At 34.4% G+C, this 20,324-nt stretch overlaps 1 protein-coding gene across 9 annotated transcripts in view; it reads right to left on the minus strand.

Moving 5' to 3' along the window:
* Positions 1-602: 602 nt before the first annotated feature.
* LOC138175833 (USP6 N-terminal-like protein) overlaps positions 603-20,324 on the minus strand; it is a 201,909-nt gene continuing 182,187 nt past the window's right edge. For all 9 annotated transcript variants that reach the window (XM_069106384.1, XM_069106381.1, XM_069106382.1 and 6 more), the window contains one exon: positions 603-4,912. In XM_069106384.1, the coding sequence (XP_068962485.1) occupies positions 3,495-4,912 (1,418 nt within the window). In that variant the 3' untranslated portion in view covers positions 603-3,494. The remainder of the gene's footprint in view (positions 4,913-20,324) is intronic.

Consider the following 20,324-nt stretch of genomic DNA (forward strand, 5'->3'; position numbering starts at 1 on the left):
AAAATCCTTTTGAAAGCATATTTCATTATACAGAATACTAAGTAGAATTCTTTCCCCAATGCTCAATGACCTTGTGTTATCTTAGAGGCAGAGTTCAACTTGTTAAAATTATTGTGTCAAAAGTTATTCATTTCCATATTGGATACAGACATTTAAAAGCCATTAGACAGACAATTTCCTAGAAAATCCCCAGTCTAATTATGCCACAATCAAGTGCATACTAACAGAGCTATGAATCTGAACTATAGCTGAGATTAAAATATTTCCTAGAGATTATGTTACAGATTCTCTATGCATACAAATCCATATTTGTATAGCATGGCATGTATACATAACCATTAGTTTATTTCCCACATGAGGAAAATAAGAAAAGAGATCCCAACAAAGTTGATTTTGAATGCTCACTGTAACCAGGGTGCCTCTTCCAATGACGGTACAATAACGGGCCCCAAAAGAACAATCGGGGATTATTCAAGTCAATTTCATTGTCATGCTTTGACTAAAAACAAAAGAACAAAAACAAAAATCTACCACATCCAGGAAAAAAAAATATGCCTCCCCAAATCAAGAGATTGAGTTTCTGTTCCAAAGGACATGTCAGATTTTTTTGTATCAGCTTTCATTTATTTTTCTATGAAATATTAAGAAAAAGAAGTTTGGTTCTTTAAAAATGTTTTCTATTGACAATATGGATACCTGAAATAGAAGGACTTGTCGAAACCCTTCAATAGCAAATCTTGTCCAGTTTAACTTTTCAGACTGGTCCCAGAAAATCTCTTTATGTGTCAAAGTATTTACTCAATGGTGTAGGAAACACTACCATGATGAGGAGTTTTGATAATGCCAAGTTTTACTTCAAGCATGCAATTACAATAGCTTGCCAACAGACTGACCTTTACTCTGTAAAATAGTCATATAAGCTTTCTATTTAGCAAGAACAGCTAATCCCACTGTAGAAATTCATATTAAATTATATTTCCTGTTGAAATTATATTTTTGGACCCATTTAACCTAAATGATTATATTAGTCGAATAAAAATAAATTTGAAAGATTATGTTTTCCTAAGATCATGATGACAAGTTAAATTTTTTCTAATAGTGACAAACAATAGCATGTTTCAGGGAGTAGGGTATGGAGAAGGGAGTCAGGCCTGTGATTTCATTAATGTTGGGAACTCCCAATGAGGTAATTCCCTCTACTAATGCAAATCAACACCTTTTCTACAACTTACAGTGTTAAGAGTTGTCTGGGACACTGAAAGGTTAAGTAACTTTTTCAGGGTCACAAGTCATCATGTGACTCTGAGGCTGGATGTTTATCTGATTGTGTATACTGCACACTGTTACCAATGGAGAAAAAATTTATAATGGGCCAATAGTTCTAATTATGTGATTTTGGGGGGCTGAAGTATAAATTCAAAACCATAATGTATACATACTAAAAAATAACAGATATATTAGTAAATCACTTTCAACAGGAAAAGAGTAACTCTTAGAAGAGACAAAGATATGACACTTGATCCTAGGAAGAAAAAGCTCATAGACACCAAATAAGATATCCTTATTACTTTTAGCATGTTAAAAACAATGACACAAAAATGTATACAGTTAAAAACTGTTATAGGTGACATAAGAAAATAGTGTGTATATATTTCATATATATATATAAATCTACAGTATTTACCATTGTTGATATATGTGAGTGTGTGTATATATATGTATGTATATGCACATACATATATACACACACACACATATTTGGGGGAGGCAGCATAGGTGCTACTAGCATAAAGTAAATTATACAGTGTAGTTTATTATAAATCACAGAATCAAGGTTTAAATTTTAAGGTTAACATCCTCGGCTACATTATATACATATATCCCAAGCTGCTATCAGCAATCTAAATCAATAGCCCAGTGATACTAATAATCAGAATTTCTTCGTGATTCAGTGTAGTGTTTAGCTATTAATATGCTGTGTTCTATCATTTAAAATATTATCAAGTTCATTAAAATTACATCAGATACATTATATACATAAACAAGATCTATCACATTCACTAGTTCACTAAATAAATGTTACTTCCATTTTCAAAGGCATTCAATTTCTGTACCTTAAAACTTTAAAGAATTGACCTGCAGCAAGAAGAGGCTACGATGCCTATTTCTTTGATTCAATAAAATTTTCTATTATTCAAATATTATGAAAAATAATTCTAACACCAAAATCTTCAATTACATACAAAAAACAATGTGTGTATTTTCTTGAATTGCTCAAGATTTGACCTTGTATGTATACTGTAATATAGCTTGTCTAAAGAAATGTCCTCTAAAGACCAATGTAAAAGTACATAATTTGACTTGAAGTTTTTTCCAAAGTGGAAAAAAGCAAAGGAATACTTTCAAAAAGAATGAAAATCACACTATTTTTTAAAAAAAGACAAGTCACTTTAGATTCCTACTGACAACTGGGATAATTTTTACATTCATTTTTAATAATAATAATAATTTAACAGCCTGATAATGTAGCACATCCACTGGCCCCACTGCTGTAACTTCTTACATGGGATGGCTATGCTTCAGCATATCTTTTGTATATGGCAAGGACCATTTTGCTCTTTGCCTTAGAAGGGCCAAAACTAAAACAAAACAATGGTTATTTTTATTTAAGTGACCTCATCATACGCTGCCTATGTGACACATATATCCCTGTAATCTAGCTGGCTTTTAAGCACCATTAAGGAAGTCAGCTCAGAAGGCTGCACTTCTTTTCCTTCCAATGTCTTTGCTTGTGTGTTTTTCGGGTTGAATGACAGATGACATAGACCAAAAGAGGAAAAAATGAGCATTCTTGGAGAAGTAGCAGGGCCATCATTTTAGTCAGTTTAGGACCCAGGTGAAGAAGGCAAATGGGTTAAAGCAAGCAAAATTCAAGGAAAGCTTTGCTTAAAAGACAAGTTAGAGAAAGTAAGCATACCATTAAATATCAGTTATTCTTGATAAATAATTGCTTTTCACTTTCCTGAACATTCTTGCTCAAACATGTCTGCATATGTCCCCAGATTTCTATTCAGAGATGATACATATACTACATATAGCCAGAAAAATACTCATTCTACATATGGTTTTTCAGTGCTATTTAAAAAAAATAAAGCTGGCACATGGAATTCTCTGTTCTGAAACATAAAGAATATGCAAATTAAAACTGAAAAGTACTAATGAATTAATATTGTGCGTACATCTCTCCATACTATTGCTATGTTTATATATGCTATTATTTTAAACAGGTTCAATAATGACACAACTTAAAATGCTCAATTTCGGGAGTATCTACCTGGAATGGAAAATGTTCTGATATATTCTTATTATCAACATACACAGAACTGCACAAGTTGTCCATAATTGTATAAAATACTGCTTTGGCAATTACAAACATAGCAATGTAGATCTTAAATGGTTTCTAGTCTCCTCTGTTAAGTAAACATAGTCGATTTTCATAGCAACACTGATTCATGTACAGAAAGTCCATCACGGTTTCTGTAGTGTGATGGAGGTGGTGCACCTGAATATTGATAACGGGGTGAACCAACATCTTCCAAAGATGGTGAAGTTCTATACCGTATTGGACTATCTACTGAAACAGCTGGAAGGTTATAATCCTGAATGGCTACATGCTGAAAAACTGTATGCTTTGGTAAGTTGCTGAAGTGACTTCTGTTAGCATCTCGGTTCCATGATTGTCCATATGCCTCAGGCCTATATGTGTAAGGAACTTCTGGCCATTTTCTGTTATCTGGCAAATAATCCACTGGAGGAATTATGAAGTCACCACCCATGGGGGACCTTGAATTGCCTGAATATGATCCTGTAGCACTGACATCAACAGGCAGGACTTCAATTCGATTAGATGGCAGCACAAGAGGGGCAGGGCGGCTATAAGATTTCTCTGCAGAAAAGTCTATGGAATGATTGGAGCCATAAGGTCTTCGAGAAGGGCTGATTTGAGTCCCATGGTTATAATGCAGAGGTACAAAATTAGTGTTAGCAGTACGGGCATGTTTTGGAGAACTTCCATGGTAAACAGGAGGGTTGCTATAGGATGGTGGTGGCATTTTCATATGACCTACACCATCAACTGAGGATGAATATCTTGGGGAATTTGGTGGCTGCACATTAAAGGTAAAATTATTTGATACTTTTGATGGACTAGAACCTCTCTCAGAATATTTTCTGGGGCTATTTGGGTAAATTAGTTTATTTGGACTTTGAGAGTGAGCTCTTTCTAATACTTCCTCAACGGAAGTCCCATTTTCATTTTCAGTTCCTGGTACATTGTCATACTGGGAGGCATTGGATCCCCGCTTACCTTCATCACCATCTAAAATTTTAACCTTCTGCCTTACATTTGATGACCATGTCTCAACTGGATTTGGGGGTGTGCCTACAAGTGTGTGATTTACTGTTCTACCTTTGCCTTCAATTGCATATTTTCCTGCTTTTTCAATGGCTGACATATCTGAAGGTTTATTCCACTTTGGTACAAAATCCCTCCGGATATTTGAAGTAGCATTAGAATTTTGGTTAGCTGCAGCATTGTTATATTGCTTAGAATTGTCTTGTGTACTTGGTGGTTGTTTTCTTCGAGTCTCTACCTCACTCCTAATCTTCCCACTATCTTTTTCTATTGAGTCAAGTCTCTTTACAGAAGGAATCTTTTCCCCTGCATTGATTGTACTTTGATGACGGGGCAACATTTCTTGTCTTTTGGGCGTTTCTGTGCTATCTGTTTTTTTGGATGTCTGGGAATTTGATATGCCAACATTCTTCTCTCCGTTGCTCAGGTGATTCACAACAGACTGAGGTTCAGGTGGAAGCTGCCCCAGAGGTTTCTTTGGATATTCATCTTCTTTGCCTAAGAGGAAAAAGAGAAATAAAGTTAGGCAGTTTATAATTGATACTGTACGAATTATATAACTTTAATAAAATACCATACAACATATAAAAATCTTTGTCTTCTGCTAATTAAAAATACTAAATGTTTTCTCAGCAATACAAGCTCGATCTGCTTATTTCTTTTCCTAAAAAGAAAAAAAATCCCAAGTCATCTATCCAATCTATCTTCATAACATCTCTTTCACTTTAACCAATTTCTGAATTTAGAAAGTTGGGAAATCTTGGAGAAAACTGTTCCCCTTCTCAGCTACAAGCCAAGATGGCCAAATTTAGAAGCCAAATGATGACTTAGAAAGGCTTCAAAGTTATTTCAATTTGAATAGTTAGTTGGAATAACTCCGATGACAACTGGAGAGATAAATGTTAGATATCATTTCTATATTTGATAGTGGATACCTGCTAGCTCTTAAAAGCAAGGTATCCTTTGGTAGGGAGCCTTTGGTTACACTGAGAAATGAATTTTGGTTAAATGTTAACTACCATATATTCTAGGGAAGATTTGTAGGTATGAACTAATAGTCACAAAACTTAAATTGTCTTACAAATTCTACAACTTTCTGCCCACATCTGATGCCTTAAATATCCTCCAGGTAAGCATATTCAAAAATTACATGCAGAGCAAGAGCTGCAAAATCAATATGCCAATACATAATAAATTTAATGTTTAAGCAACTGTAAGTTTACATTCTATGAAACATAGTTCTGAAAAACCACTATTAATATCCTACTATTAAGTTTGACCTTGTTTCTACACATATAAGCTGAGTTCAAGTTTAAGATAATCAGCATATCATATACAGAAAGAAAAAAGTACAGAACAGAAATCATTGATCTCAATACCTTAAAATCAAGAGACATAAAACTAAAATACAAAATAATATATGATAAATACCATAGAAATGCTACAAAATGTTTTAGAAATTCAAAAGAGGGACAAATAACTTCTAGTAGGAAGAGTATGAAAGGGTAACGGAATATTTAAATTCAGTCTTCTTAGACAAGTAATGAAATGAGTCAGTACAATAAAAAGTATTAACCTAATGCTCAATAATTCATCTTGATGGTAGTAATGAAAAATCTTAAAACAATTTTTTAAAATGTTAAAAGAAAACCTCTAATTGATCATTTGGGGAGGGGTGTAATAATATTCTTGAATAAAATAGGGGCTACTTAAAATGACTAATTTCATTATTTACTATTTTGTTCCAATGATAAATTGATTAAAAACTTAAAGCAGAAAAAAATGCTTCACTTCAAAAAAAAACTCCCTTGTTTCTGTGTGTGTTTCAGAAGAGCTTTCTCATCATCTTTTCATCAGCACATAGTGAAATACTCCATGAAATAAGATAAAAAGACATATTCCTTGCTGTCTGTGATCCATTTAAAATGTTTGTACTCTAAATACAAAAGCAAATATGACAACTATATGTGGTGGCTTAATTTAATTGCACATATTACTATTAATTTATGATTTCAGATAATTTTGAAGGAAGTACAAAATGGTATTACAAATCAAACCAGTAAATGTGGTTTTAAAAAATTATCTGCTATAATACTTATACCCGATAAATGTCATCTTGAGAAAAATAATAGAAGTCATCTGCAAGTAATACCTTAGCTTGAAATGTCTCTCATCTATTAAAAAAATCAATAATTACATACTCATGTAAATGCCAATAAAAAATTTACCAAAAAAAAAAAACTTTGAAAAAGATGTACAAAGAACAGTTCAGGGGTGGGGGAATACATTTACATGTCTCATATAGTTGAGTTTCATAAAACTAAAAGTAAAATCTAAACGGTTCTGTGGAATTAAAGTTGTGAAAGTTTTTTTGTAAATTCTTTTTTGCACATATTTCTGAACCTCAGAAAAACATCAATAGTAGCAATGTGGTTTAAGGCCAGTAGGCTGTTTATTATATAAGTAATAAAAAGGTATGGAAAGCACATTGGTTCAACAGCTGTGTGAAAAAATAGTCTCTGTTTAGCTTCTGTAGATACTCAATATACAAGAATGTATCCAATAGATCAGAATGTAGCTCAGGGCAAAAGAAAGTTTAAAAAAAGTTCTCATTTAGCTTTCGAGAAAGAGTTTTAACTAAGGGACAGAAGGGCAAAAATAAAGGGAAAGAGAGTAGAGTCAGGAGAGGAAAAACTATTAACTCAATAAGGTTTTCTCTCATCTGAGAAATACTCATCAGCTCTATAAGCATTTACCAACTATTCCTTCCTAGAGGGCAAACATTCTCAGTGCTCTCCAACATTATTTTAAGGTTTCCTAAGGAATCAAAGAATGGAAAAGGTAGCCTTTTGAAATTTCTTCCAGAACCCTATGCTCACTTGTTCTACTGTTAGGGACATTCTAATTTACGTGGCTGGCTGAATCTGTACTATTCTCAAACTGCTAGCTAGTCTTTGGAGTTTATGGGATAATGAAGTTACCATTAATAAGCAAAAGCCAACACATAACAATGGTTAAATATTATTTAGGTGATACAGCATGATAAGAATGGAAATAGATTAGCTGTTGATCTTTTCATTCTTGAGTTTTCCGAGTAGTGCTCCAATACTGCACATTGACTCCATGGCTGCCTGTATTGGCTCTTGAGACCCTGGAAAAAATTTTTTTTAAAAACTCTCTTATTTGGTGGGTCCTACCAAGTTTTATAGACTGAGTAGGGGCTTGCTGACATACAGTTGTTGTCCAAGAACCCTCTATGTACAAATTGAGTCATCACTAAAAGGATGGACACCAAATGATGATTTTTTCTTTTTTAGCTGAAGTCACTCATGAAAAAGTAATTACTATGCTAGCAGGGACAGATCATTATCTGTGCTAGTGAAAACCGTATCCACACAAATAAAATTATGAAGGACCTTTGAAGTAGTTAAGTATAAAGTTATTATTTTTCAATCTTACACCCTTTTCTGACTTTTCTCTAATCAAACAATATACTGATACACCATGGCAATAGAGGAACTTAGGTGGGGGCAATAAATTCATTCAGAGCCAATGGAAAATACAGAAATCAAAAGACTAAAGTTACAGAAATGCAGATTTTGGTTCAATACTTAAAAAAAAAACCCAAAACCCCACATTTCCTAATAAAACTATCTAAAAGTAGAATAAGTTGCCTCTGTAGGTACTGGTATCCCCCTCCCTCCCAGAAGTCTTCAAACAAAGGCTGGATGATCACTGGACAAGTATGTTGTAAAAGGAATTGCTATTAAGGTATAGGTTGTTTTACATGTCTTCCTAAGTGCCTTGTGACTGTAGAGTAACCTCTAAATGTGTACTCACTGGTTGAGGTCTCTCAATATATCAAAGAAAAACTTCGAATGCTTCCAACCCTGTGCTGTACCTGCTTGAATTTCTCTTTTCACTACTGTCAATCTGCCATCTTTAAAACTATTTAAAAAAAATAAAAGCAAAAATGAAATGTTTAAAAGGTTAGTTCTCTTTAAGCGGCAGGTAAACACCCACAATTAGCTCTCTTAAAACAGATTTCATTGACTGAATCTTAACCTTAGGACCTTTTACTTTATTTACTGGGATGATCTGTTTTTATGAACCTATTGCATTTTCAGTGTCAGCATTGAAATGAAGCCAACTACAGTAATTAGAATTTATTTCCTAATTTATATTCTTTAGAGGGAAAAATCTTACAAATACTGGCAGCAGGAACCTTAGGGTGCAAATGTTTTCAACAGGTGAAGATAAAATGGATTTTATTTCAGAAAGAAAAAAGTTTAAAAGTTTTCCAATATGGCCTCAAGTGAGTTTTATGCAAAATAAATACTTCATAAAACAACCACGCCTTGAATATATCATATGTCAGTTGAGTGCTGATAGATTTGTATAGATAAGAACTATATGATTGCTGTTCCTGCTTTAATTTTATTTACGGTATTCAAATCAATAATTTCATTGTAATAATAATGTTACAAAATGAAAATGAAATAATTAGCAAAGCTGAAAGGTAGGTATATTGTATATATAAATACATATTTCACACCCACACCCACACCCCACCCCAAGTGGAACAACATTATTGTATGTGCACTGGATCAGAATGTCAAATTCCTAAGGCCAGAATGTGGAATTTTCAGTTTGCTGTCAGCAGTCCCATTTTGGGACTGACTCCCAGGTAAACTATGTTACATGCTCATTCATAAGCACCCATTCATAAGGGCCCAAGCTGCTGTTTCTTCGTGTCCATGTCACAGAATGGGCCAGAGGACATGCTTCCAGTCATTCTAAATAAGTGGAAACAAACTGAGATGACAATAGGCGGGGGCGATGAGGGGGGAGTTGGGAGAGGAGATAGAGTCAGTGCTACTACGTAACCATAAAAGCACCTAAGTAAAATCAGAGCAGCCACCTATTTCCAGAAAATTTCAACTCATTCCTGACTATAATATTGAGGTATTTGAAAAGATTTTACCATCTTAAAATTTAAAGAATTTGACACCTGGAAATCACCTTAATAGTTGTGGAAATAATAGGATAAATAACTCCCAATTTAATATACTTACAATTTCAAAACCATTTCCTCCCTCACAAAAGGAATGAAATATAATTATTAAAGCAAGGAAAAGCACATAGTTTTCTTCAATGCTCAACATTTCCAATAGCTTTACAAAAAGTTGAAGTGAAAAAGAATGCTTGAAAAAAACTCTTTGATCTAGAAAAACATGACCTATCATGGAAGCATCTGGTACATCCTATCATAGTTCTTTGTACATAGTAGGTACTCAATAAATATTTAGATGAATGAATGTCCTGTTTTAGAATATTAGTTCCTTGAGAAAAAATTTTATGTATTTTACTGCACTTGCTTTAATACCATGCATGGATTTAAAGGAATTATTAGATACAGCAGGTGCCTCAGTTTTCTGGAACTATCAAGACAACAAATTGTTACCCCATAAATGAATTTTCCAGATACCTGAAGTTTACTCTCTTTAAGTATTAAAGGTTTTACCCTTTTGGATGAAGATCTTTCTAAAATTAATCAATCACAGATGTAATCAGGGTCTTAAGGCATGTAGGAATGATTTATTTTTTAAGTTTCCAAGGGCTTAATTATTATCTCTATGCATATTACTCCAGGCCTATAGATTTAGCCTTCTGTCTCTCCCCTGAGATTCAATCCCATGTCACCAACTTCCCACTGAATATTTCAAAGTGAATGTCACAGAGACATCTCTAATTCAATATATGCAAAACTGAACCTATTCTCTTTTCCCCCAAACGCTCCACTCTTCCCAACTTTTCTATTTCTGTTGAAAATATCATGATCCTTCCAGCCTCCCAAGTTCATAACATTGGCATTTTCCTTGCTTTCTCACCCCACATATCCAAACAGTTTCCAAACCTTGCAATATTTGACTCCATATCTTTCCCATATGGCCATCCAATCATTCAGCTACTACTTTAGTCCAGTCACACATAGTCTCCTGCTTCAATTACCACAACAGTTCTTGATTGGTCTCCTAACCTCAAGTCTTTCACCACCCCCAGTCCTTCCTATGCTGCTTTAAAAGCAATTTTCATTAAGTGCAAGTCAATCATGTGAATCACATAAACTTATCTGATTCTGGCTCAAACCTATCCTTCAAGCATTATTTCATCTTACCCCCCACTCCAGCCCTCTTTGATCCAGGCAAAGAGGACTTCTTGTTCCTCCCACATACTGTTCCATTTCTGGTCTATGACTTTGCACTGGCCATTCCTCATATCTGGAATTCTCACTTCTGCCTTACAGAATTCTTCTCTTCCTTCAAGACACAGCTCAAGAACCATCTTTTATATAAAGTCTTTCTTGATCATCCTTTACCTTCAAAATGGTCTGCCTTGTATTCAAGTACTGTGCATTTATTTTTATTTACTCCCTTTATTTTTATACCATATATACTTTTTTAATGTTCATACTGTCTTCCCCATTAAAGAGTATAAGTTTCTTAGGAGCAGGAGTCTTTTTATTCATTATATTTGTATCCTTAGAACCTAGGACAATGCTTGGTTCACAGTGGCACTTACCTACCTACACACACACACACACACACACACACACACACACGGAGAGAGAGAGGTAGAAGGAGGGAAAGAAAGGAAGGGAGGGGGAGACAGAGGAAGGGATGGGGGAGAGGGGGAGAGACAGAGAGAGAGAAAGAAACGTTGGCCTTTAATGTGGGGTTGGGAGTGTGGGAAACAACTTGGAACTCAAAATATAACAAAATAAATGTATATACATTAAAAAATCACTACTGTAGCTTATGATGTTAAAGCTTCCTACTAAAATGAAAATGTGATCTAGGCAGGGGAAATTGACATCCCATCTTCTGTTTTTTTGTTTTCCTACAAGGCTCAATTCATTTGCTACCTCCTATGCTAATCCTTTCCTTTGACCCTCCCCCTGAGTTATTAGGTTTCTCTTCCTCAAGAAATTACTTTTATGTACTCCCCAGTCTACATATTGTGTCACTCTAGTACAGCTCTAGTACTTAATCTAGGGCCTAAGGATCTATACAAATAGATTTCAAGGGATCTGTGGACTTGGATGGGAAAGAAAATTACATCCTTATTTCAATATAATCAGTTTCCTTTGCCATTCTATATATTTCAAAAAATTACTCATTTAAGAAGATTAGTCTGAGAAAGGATACATAGGTTTCATATTCAGATTGCCAAAAGGGTCTATGACATAAAAGAGATTAAGAACTAGTAGAATATAAAGAAAGGGATGGTTTTTGTTTTTTATCTTTGTATCCCTGTACAAATTTTTATTAATGAGATCACAGACCATTATCCAAGATGAACTCAAAGCTCCCTTCCAACTCTAAAAATAATCTATGATTCACATGTCAAAAGAGAACATTATTTGAACCTTTAGCAAAATATGAAAGTATGTATTTTTTCAAGGCATGGATTCCTTTGATGAAGGAATTAAAAAAAAATAAACCATATACCATGAACAGTATTTAAGGATGTGGGTAATGCATTCAGCAGAGAAATATAAATGGCAAGGTACCCTTATGTTCTTAGATGCATTTTTCTAACATGAAGAGTAGAGAGAGGTATCATCTTGAATTGAATATTACTTGAGTCAATATTTCTCCAGGGAGATGAACTGTCCATATACCCTCTTATTATTTCAGAAATACATCAAATGTTTAACATGTCCTACTGGCTGAATGGCAAGAAGGAAAATGGATCACTAAAAAATGGCTGTTCAAGAGCTAGAAGAGGAAATGGTAGTTATAAAAAGCAGCAGCATCACTTCATCATGTATAGGTAGGTCGTTTAAGACCAACTTCATTTCTTTTGTTTTGACAGAATTACTAAACTAACAGATGAGGAGAACACTGTGGACAGAGTTTACCTTATACTTTTGATAAAAATATCTCAAACTATTCTTGAGGAGGAGATGGAGAAACATAGATTAGATAACACAATCAGATGGATCCATAACTAGTTGGACGGCCAGATTAAAATGTTAGTCATTAATGGTTCAATGTCAAAGTGGAAGGAGATATTCAGTGCAGTACCTGAGGGTTCTTTGCTTGAACTGGTGCTGTTTACCGTCACTGACTTGGATAAAACCATAAATGGTATACTCATCACACAAAGCTGGGAAGGATTGCTAATACACTGGATGACATAGAAACCTAAAAGGCTACTGACAGGCCAGAACATTAGGCTAAATCTAGTAAGATGAAATCCAGTAGGTATAAATGTAAAGATATATTTTAGTACAAGAGAAAATCAATTCACAAATATAAGTCACTTCAACAAGTCAGGCTTCAAAAACTAAGGTGATCTTGGGTTTTGTTGACAGGACAGTAGCTTCCAGGAATAGGAAGATGTTACTATACTCTATATGCCACTATACTCTATCTTCATCAGACCTCATCTGCAATACTGTGCTCAGACAGGGCTATTATGGTTTAAGAAGGATAGTAACAAAATGTAGTGCTTAGAGGAAGGCAACTAAGATGTTGAAGAGGTTTGATTCAATGACATGTGAAAATTAGTTGAATGAATTGAGCGTATTTAATCTGGCGAAATAAAAAGTAAATGGGCACATTATAACTGCCTTCAAATATCTGAAGGAGTGTCACATGCAGGGATCAGAGTAGTCATGTTATGATTAGCCCTAAAAAGCCCAACCAAGAAGAAGTGGTAAAAGTTGAAAAGAGGCAAATTTTGGTTTAATGTTAGGAAAAACTTAACTAATTAGGGCTGTCCAAATGCAAGAATGTGTTGCCTTAAGAGGCAGCATTTTCTCTCTCCTTGGAAATCTTTAAGAAGAGGCTGCATGATTACTTATCAAGTATTATGTTATAATAAGGATTTCTTTCATGTACAGGTTGGAATAGATGGGGGCTGAAGTCTCTTCGAATTCTCAACTACTGTGATTCTATGAAAAAGCACACTTTAAAAATAAATCAACGACTACTCCAAATCAAAAACAGACAGCAGGATCTTGCAGCCCTGTTTATAGGCTTGCATAAGTTTCACAACTTTGTAAAAAGAAGACAAAGTCTCCACTCCACAGGAAGAAGTTTGGAATCTGAATTCACTATGTGGAATATTAGCATTGTCTAGTCCAATATATCCCTGGAAAAGAAATTCCTCCACAATTCAAACGGTACTATTTGCCTAGTCTTTCCTGGATGACCTCAAGTGAGAAAAAAAAAAAAAAAACATTACTTCTAAGGAGGCAAATTCTGTACAGCTCCAATGATTAGGAAGTTTCTCCATATTATCAAGCTGAAATTACCTCTTAGTAACTTTCCCCCCTTGTTCCTAGTTCTGCTCCCTGGGGCCAAGCCAGAAGTCTGAATCCTCTTTCATATTGTAACTGTTCAAATGCTTGAAGATACTGATCGTGTCTTGCCTTAAGTCTTTTCTCTCCAATGCTAAATATTACTCACAACAGATCTTTAATAGCATTAAGGCCCTTTACTATAATAGTGACCTTCCTCTGGATACATTAAAGTCCTTCCTAAAAAACGATACCCAGAATGGAACACAATATTTCTAGATGTAATGTAATACAAAATGTCTTTGAACTATCACCAACTTAGTTCTGAACTCTGTTAATATAGTCTCAGATAACATTACATTTTTCACATGCCATTTCATATTGTTGACTCATAGTGAAATTGTATTATTTTTATATCTTTTTTTTTTTTGAGGAAACTGGCTGTCCAACCATGGACAGCAAACCCTTGTTTACCCTAGGCTGTTTTGAAGATCAAAAGAGATAACACATGTAAAGCATTTGGCAAACCTTTAAGTGCTACATGCTCATCAACTGAGAAATGGCCAAACTGTGGTACATGAGGATAATAGGATATTACTGTACTTTAAGAAATGAGTGTGGTGAATACACAGAAGCATGAAAAGATCTGTATGAAATGATGCAGAGCAAAGTAAGCAAAGCCAAGAAAACAATATGCATAAGGATTACAATAATGTAAATGAAAAGAACAAACACAATAAAATGAAAAATAAATGTTGTAAAATTATAAAGAACAAGCAAAGCCTGAAAAGAAATATGTAAAGAAACCCCATTCCCTTCACAGAGGTAGGAGGTCTACATGTGTTGTATATTGCACATATTTTCAGTCTTTTTCAATGTATTGATCAGTTATGCTGAATTTTTCCTCTTCTTTTTCTTAGTCTGTAGTTAGAAAATACTATTTGTTATAAGATGGCTCTCCGGAAGTTAGGGGATAGTCTACTGAGGAAATGAATGGTGACACAAAAAAAACAAAATACAAAAATAACTTAAAAAAAATTAAAACTGCTATATAAATGCTAGCTATTGTTATATTTATTTGTTGAGTAGATGTTTTTTGCAATTATCTAAACTAAATTCCATCTTATTAGAGTCAGTGTTCTAGATTGTAGAGATCTTTTTGAATTCTGACTCTCTTTCATTGTATTAACCAACATACCCAACTCTGTGATATCTACCAATACTTGTCACCTATGACTCTAGTCAAGTAAAGCACAGATGACCAGAGCACTTTACTGTAAACTTCTAACTAGACATCAAAACACTAATGTTAGAATACTCGAATGAATGAATGGCCTAGCAATTCAACCTGTTCCTAATTCATCTACCTAGTTCAGCATAAAAGAAGTTTACCATATAGCTTGCTATAATTAAGATAAACTGCATCTAAAGCATTCATCTAAGCTTCCAGTTTAGTAACCTTTTCACAAAAGGAAAGGAGATTAATCTGGCACAACCTAGTCTTAATTAAGTTATGCTAGATGTTTGTGGACATAGCTTCCTCTTCTGGATGTTCACTAACCCTGTCTTTAATACTCTAGGATTATATCAAGAATTAAGACAACATTTTCCTGTCTCCAAAATTGTGGTACCTTTCCCATTCTCTATGATCTTTCAAGGATTATTGACAATGGCTCAGAAATCACATCTGCCAGTTCTTTCAGTATCTAGGTATATTTCAACTAGGAGAAAAGACTGCAAATCAACAAGAGAAGTTGTATATTCTCTTATTATGTCCCAACTTCTCTTGGGTAAAAATTCTCTACTAGCCATTTCTGTTCTAGCATTTCAAGAACAAAGATCACTTTCCTTGACAGAGAAAACAGAAACAAAAAAGTTAAAGGTCACCAGTTCAACTTTTTGCCAACAGTTATCACTGTTCTATGCTTACTTAGCAGTGCCCAATACCTTTTCAAATTCTCCTTTCCCCTAATTATCTTAAAAAAAACAAACAAACCCCAAATCAACCTTTTTTGTTATCTTTAACTTTCACTATCAACCTCAACTCATTCTGAGCTTTGGCATTCCTAATGCTACTCTGACAGGTCTCTGTCACATTTTTGTAATTATCTTCTATTAATTGCCTTTACTTCCATCTTCCATGCTGTGTTTTAAAAATCTAAGTTGGTAAAGCATAAGTTCTTTGTATGTCCATAGTGATTTCTTTAGAAAACTCCCCCATTTCTTCCTCTTCATAATTGTCTCTTTTTTGTCTTATGAACATTATTTTTGAAAGCTTCCCTTCTCTCCTGGTCTTACTTCCCCTATAGAAATTTGGTATATGAGACCCTAACTATCCTTTCTCTGAACTATTTGCAATCTCCTTTCCCCAAATCTACGGTGCATATAGGACTATTCCTAGATTTTTGTTTTTCTGCTTATCATAAATTCTAAAGATAGAAACATTACTTCTCTCCTGTTATCTTATACTCCAAAGACCAGCATCTATTTAGTGGTAAGAAGAAGATCTTGAATACAATATGCCCTTCTTGTTTCCTTTATTTTCTGAAGGATAAAGCTATCATTAAGGAAAGTCAAGGCTTTATTAGCTACTGTTCAGAGAGCATTCCAGCTACTACAGCATGCATTAATGATAGGCTTATGATAGATTTCCCAAACTCCTCATCTATTTCCTCTTTCTGCTTAAATGGGCTAAAAGTATGTCTCAAATACTCTCCCATCATGCTTCCCTATTCTGGTTCCTGTTTTTCTTATATGATTAGATCCTCTTAACAAAGAATTTTCCTTGCTCCCTCTTGTCTTTTATCTATCCTGTTCCCTTTGAATAAGGTTATTACAAATCTGTTTTCCAATTACAAATCTCATCTCAACAAGTTTTAATGATATCAATGAGGACAAATTTATCTACAAGAATCAGGACCTAATTCATCATAACTGTTACCAATGATCTCGTTATTGGTAAATCCAATGGCATTTTCTCAGCCCTCAATCTTCTTAACTTCTCTGCTGTATTTAACACTGCTGATCACCTCTCTCTCTCTCCTTCTGTGCTTGGCACCATGCCATTCTCAGTCATCTTTGCAGAATCATCATCCATGATTCACTCCCAAAAGTGAAAATAATGCTTCTTCTAAAGGCACTTAATATTTGAATGTGGAAGACAACAGGTACACATACACAGGTGTGCATGCGTACACATATACACCATATAAAGTTAACAAATACAAAGTATACAAAGAATGCAGTTTAGAAGGGAGGCATTAGCTTTGGGTTTGGAAAGACTTTATGCAGAAGTTGTTGCTTGAGCTTTGTTTTCAAATAAAGAGAAGGAAAAAGATAAGGAAGAAGTACATCCTGGGTCTGGAAGATGGCTCAGGAAAAGGCAAGGAAAATTACTTTGGTGGCAGTGTAAAGAATGGCCTGACAGATTCAAGAGTCTTGAGGTAAAGAGACCAAGTAAGAGGCTACTGCAATAATGTAGGCAAGAGTTGATGAGAGCCTGAACTAAGGTAGTGGTCACATAAGTGGAGAGAAGAGTAAATAAAAAAGTAAATATAAAAAGATATGGCAACTGGGGTGAGAGAATGTGAGAAGTTTAGGATAATGCTGTGATTGTGAACATGGGAATGAAAGAAAGAAAGAATGGCAGAAATAAGAAAGTTTGGCAGAGTGGATGGCTCAATTGGAAAATTAATAAATTCAGTTGTGGACATGCTGAGTAAAAGATTCCTCTAGGACATCCAATTTGAAGTGTCTATACTTAACCATCAGAGTTGTCCAAATATAAAATACACTGTTTTGGGAAAGAAGAGTTTGCTATCTTCAAGCTGAAGCTGAATGGGCATTTGTCAGGGATGTCATAGATGGCATTCAGAATTCAGCTAGGGATAGAACAAGACAACATGTGACACTCTCCCAAATCTATACTTCTAAGATTAAAGTACATACAAAAAGATAACTCAAAATTCTTAAATAAAATGTCTTCAAACTTTTAATTTTGTTTAATAAATTATTTACTTCCATTGCAGATGGAAGTATTGAGAACACCTTGAAATTATCAAATTCCAGAGGAGATGGCTTCTTTTTGTCCCAATAAGATTTTTGATGAGGTGGACAGATAAGAATGAGTTGGTGTAAATTAAGCATTCAATGGACAGGTGTATAAAACAGCCTCTCATATCCACTTTTTCCAAACAATTCATACTAGTGTGGAAGCTTGAGCTAAGAGTGGTATATTATGAAGTAAGATTGGAGGTAAACAAAGGGCCAGGATTGCGTTATTAGTTTCAGGCCTAAGACATTATCATGCACAACAATATTTCTATCTAACAAGGAGGGTAAATTCCAATGACATATTTCTTTTGCTTTAAAAAAAAAAAAGCCCAAAAGGACAAACGTTTAAAAGTAGAAATAATAGAGGCATAGAGAAATATTCTAGTATGTCTGAAAAAGAGGCTATAGTATAAAGTATCATTAAACACTAAAATACATATTTGGCCAATATATTGCCTTTAAAATTGAGATCAGCATCTTTCACTGCCTTAATACATGGTTTAGCAAGTATTTATTGACTGGATAGCACTGACAGATCTCAGCAGAGGCTCTTGGTCTGTCCAGGTTCCTCCTATTCCCTGACAAACATTCATAATTTGTAAATATTATGGGTAATTGGGATCTATGTATAATTCTACAAACACCAATGCTCATCAAAGTCCTATGAAGCTGAAAAGAAGGAAATGGCAGTGCACCTTTAGGAAAGAGATGAGCTATATTCATCTTAAGAGATAGGATGGGGAGGGATATGAAGAGAAGGAAGCAGGGTGAGTGCAGGAAGAAGAAAAATTAGACAATATAGAAATAGGAATGAAGTTAGAGAAGGAGATGGTTAACCACTCCTGTCCCCATTCCTCCCAGTAAGATGGGGTTGTAACTCATCAGACCTTGTGGTCCGAGCAATGATGCTTCCATTTCTCTAAGGAAGTTAATAGGGGGTGAATTCTGTTGGCTTCTAAACTACTGGAAAGCATCAATCACTAAAGAAGAAACTTCCTTTTGCCAACCTGGATCCCTCTGTGAATAAGCTAACCACCATCCACAAATTATGAAGACTCATACTGTGTATTTAAAAAATGCTGCTGGTCATTATTCAAGGAAGTTTGTTTTCTGCAGAAGCCCAATATAAATCCTTTTCAAACGTAGCTACTAATGTTCGGAATGTTAGTATATGTGTATATACATTATACATCTATGTCCTTCAGTAGTTTGAAACAAAATCTTTTTTTAAAGGATGGGAAGATAAATTAACCAGGTAAATAACTTTTTTATTTCAATTCAATTTAAGGAGCCATATAGGAACAAAAATTGGGCAAGTCCAAAGCAAAGAAAGTATTTCCTCCAAGCACATGAAATGAAACAAGAAAAGCAATTCACAAATGCAACTGTACATATTAATTAATAAGCATTACTCAAATTCACAAAGAAATACAACTAATGAAGAACATTCAGGAATTCTGTGAACCAATCAAAGAAAAGACAATAAAGACACATTTGTGAAGTAAAAGAACAACTACTGGGAAAGTGTTAGAGATGGGGGAAAAGGTGGTAGGGTTCATTTTCACTTGAACAGAAAAAAAAGATACCAATATAGAAAGAAAAGGAAATAAGTTAAAAGAGCAAGTCATCAATGGTATTTTTAGTATGCAAATAAATATTCTCTAATTTTTCAAAAGAGCAAATCAAAGCATCAAACACCCTGGCCCAACCCCTCTGAGATCTATTCAATGTACTTAAGTTTATACTACAGAACAGTACACCTTCACATCTGGCACTTATGTTTGCACCATGATCCCTTGCTCTCTCACTCTCTAAACATGCTTGTGGCAGAACAATCATTTAAGTACATTTGAAGGATTCAAGCATAAATGCTTTCAAAGTCAGACAGCTATTAAAAGGCAAAATATTAATTTTTTTGTTTTTTGTCAAGAGTGCAGTAAGATTAATTTATTCAGCTATTGTTTCAGTCATTACTACAACTTCAAATCTAAAAATTGTATCCTTTTATTATCATCAGTGAGCAAGGGTTAAAACAAAGAATTCCCTACTCTTAAAAGAACCATTTTATTCAGAATGTTGGGAAGAGGCAGCACTGATGTCTTTAGTAAATATCTGACAATGCTAGTTTTCTTCCTCATCATGCAAAACTGGTAAGCATTTTTATCAAAGTTGGGCATCTGAGCCATATGTTAAGAATAATCTGATTAAAAAGAAAAACAAAAACAAACTTGGCAAATTTCAAAGAAAATAAAATGTTCAATGTTTAGTCTATGAAAACATAAATAAAACAGCTGATATTAAATAATATACAGATAATTCTCAGAAATAAGGAAGAAGAAAAGGGAAAAAGGAAGAAAGTGAAGAGAGAGAAAGAGGAAGGAAGGCAGGAAGGAAGGCATGAAGAAAGAAAGAGAGAAAGAAAGAAAGAAAGAAAGAAAGAAAGAAAGAAAGAAAGAAAGAAAGAAAGAAAGAAAGAAAGAAAGAAAGGAAGAAAGAAAGGAAGAAAGAAAGAAGGAAGGAAGGAAGGAGAGAGGGGGGGGAGAGAGA

Source organism: Petaurus breviceps, unplaced genomic scaffold, assembly GCF_028583685.1.
Source record: "Petaurus breviceps papuanus isolate PSGF00001 unplaced genomic scaffold, PetGlider_PUasm1.0 79, whole genome shotgun sequence".
Lineage (NCBI taxonomy): Eukaryota > Metazoa > Chordata > Mammalia > Diprotodontia > Petauridae > Petaurus > Petaurus breviceps.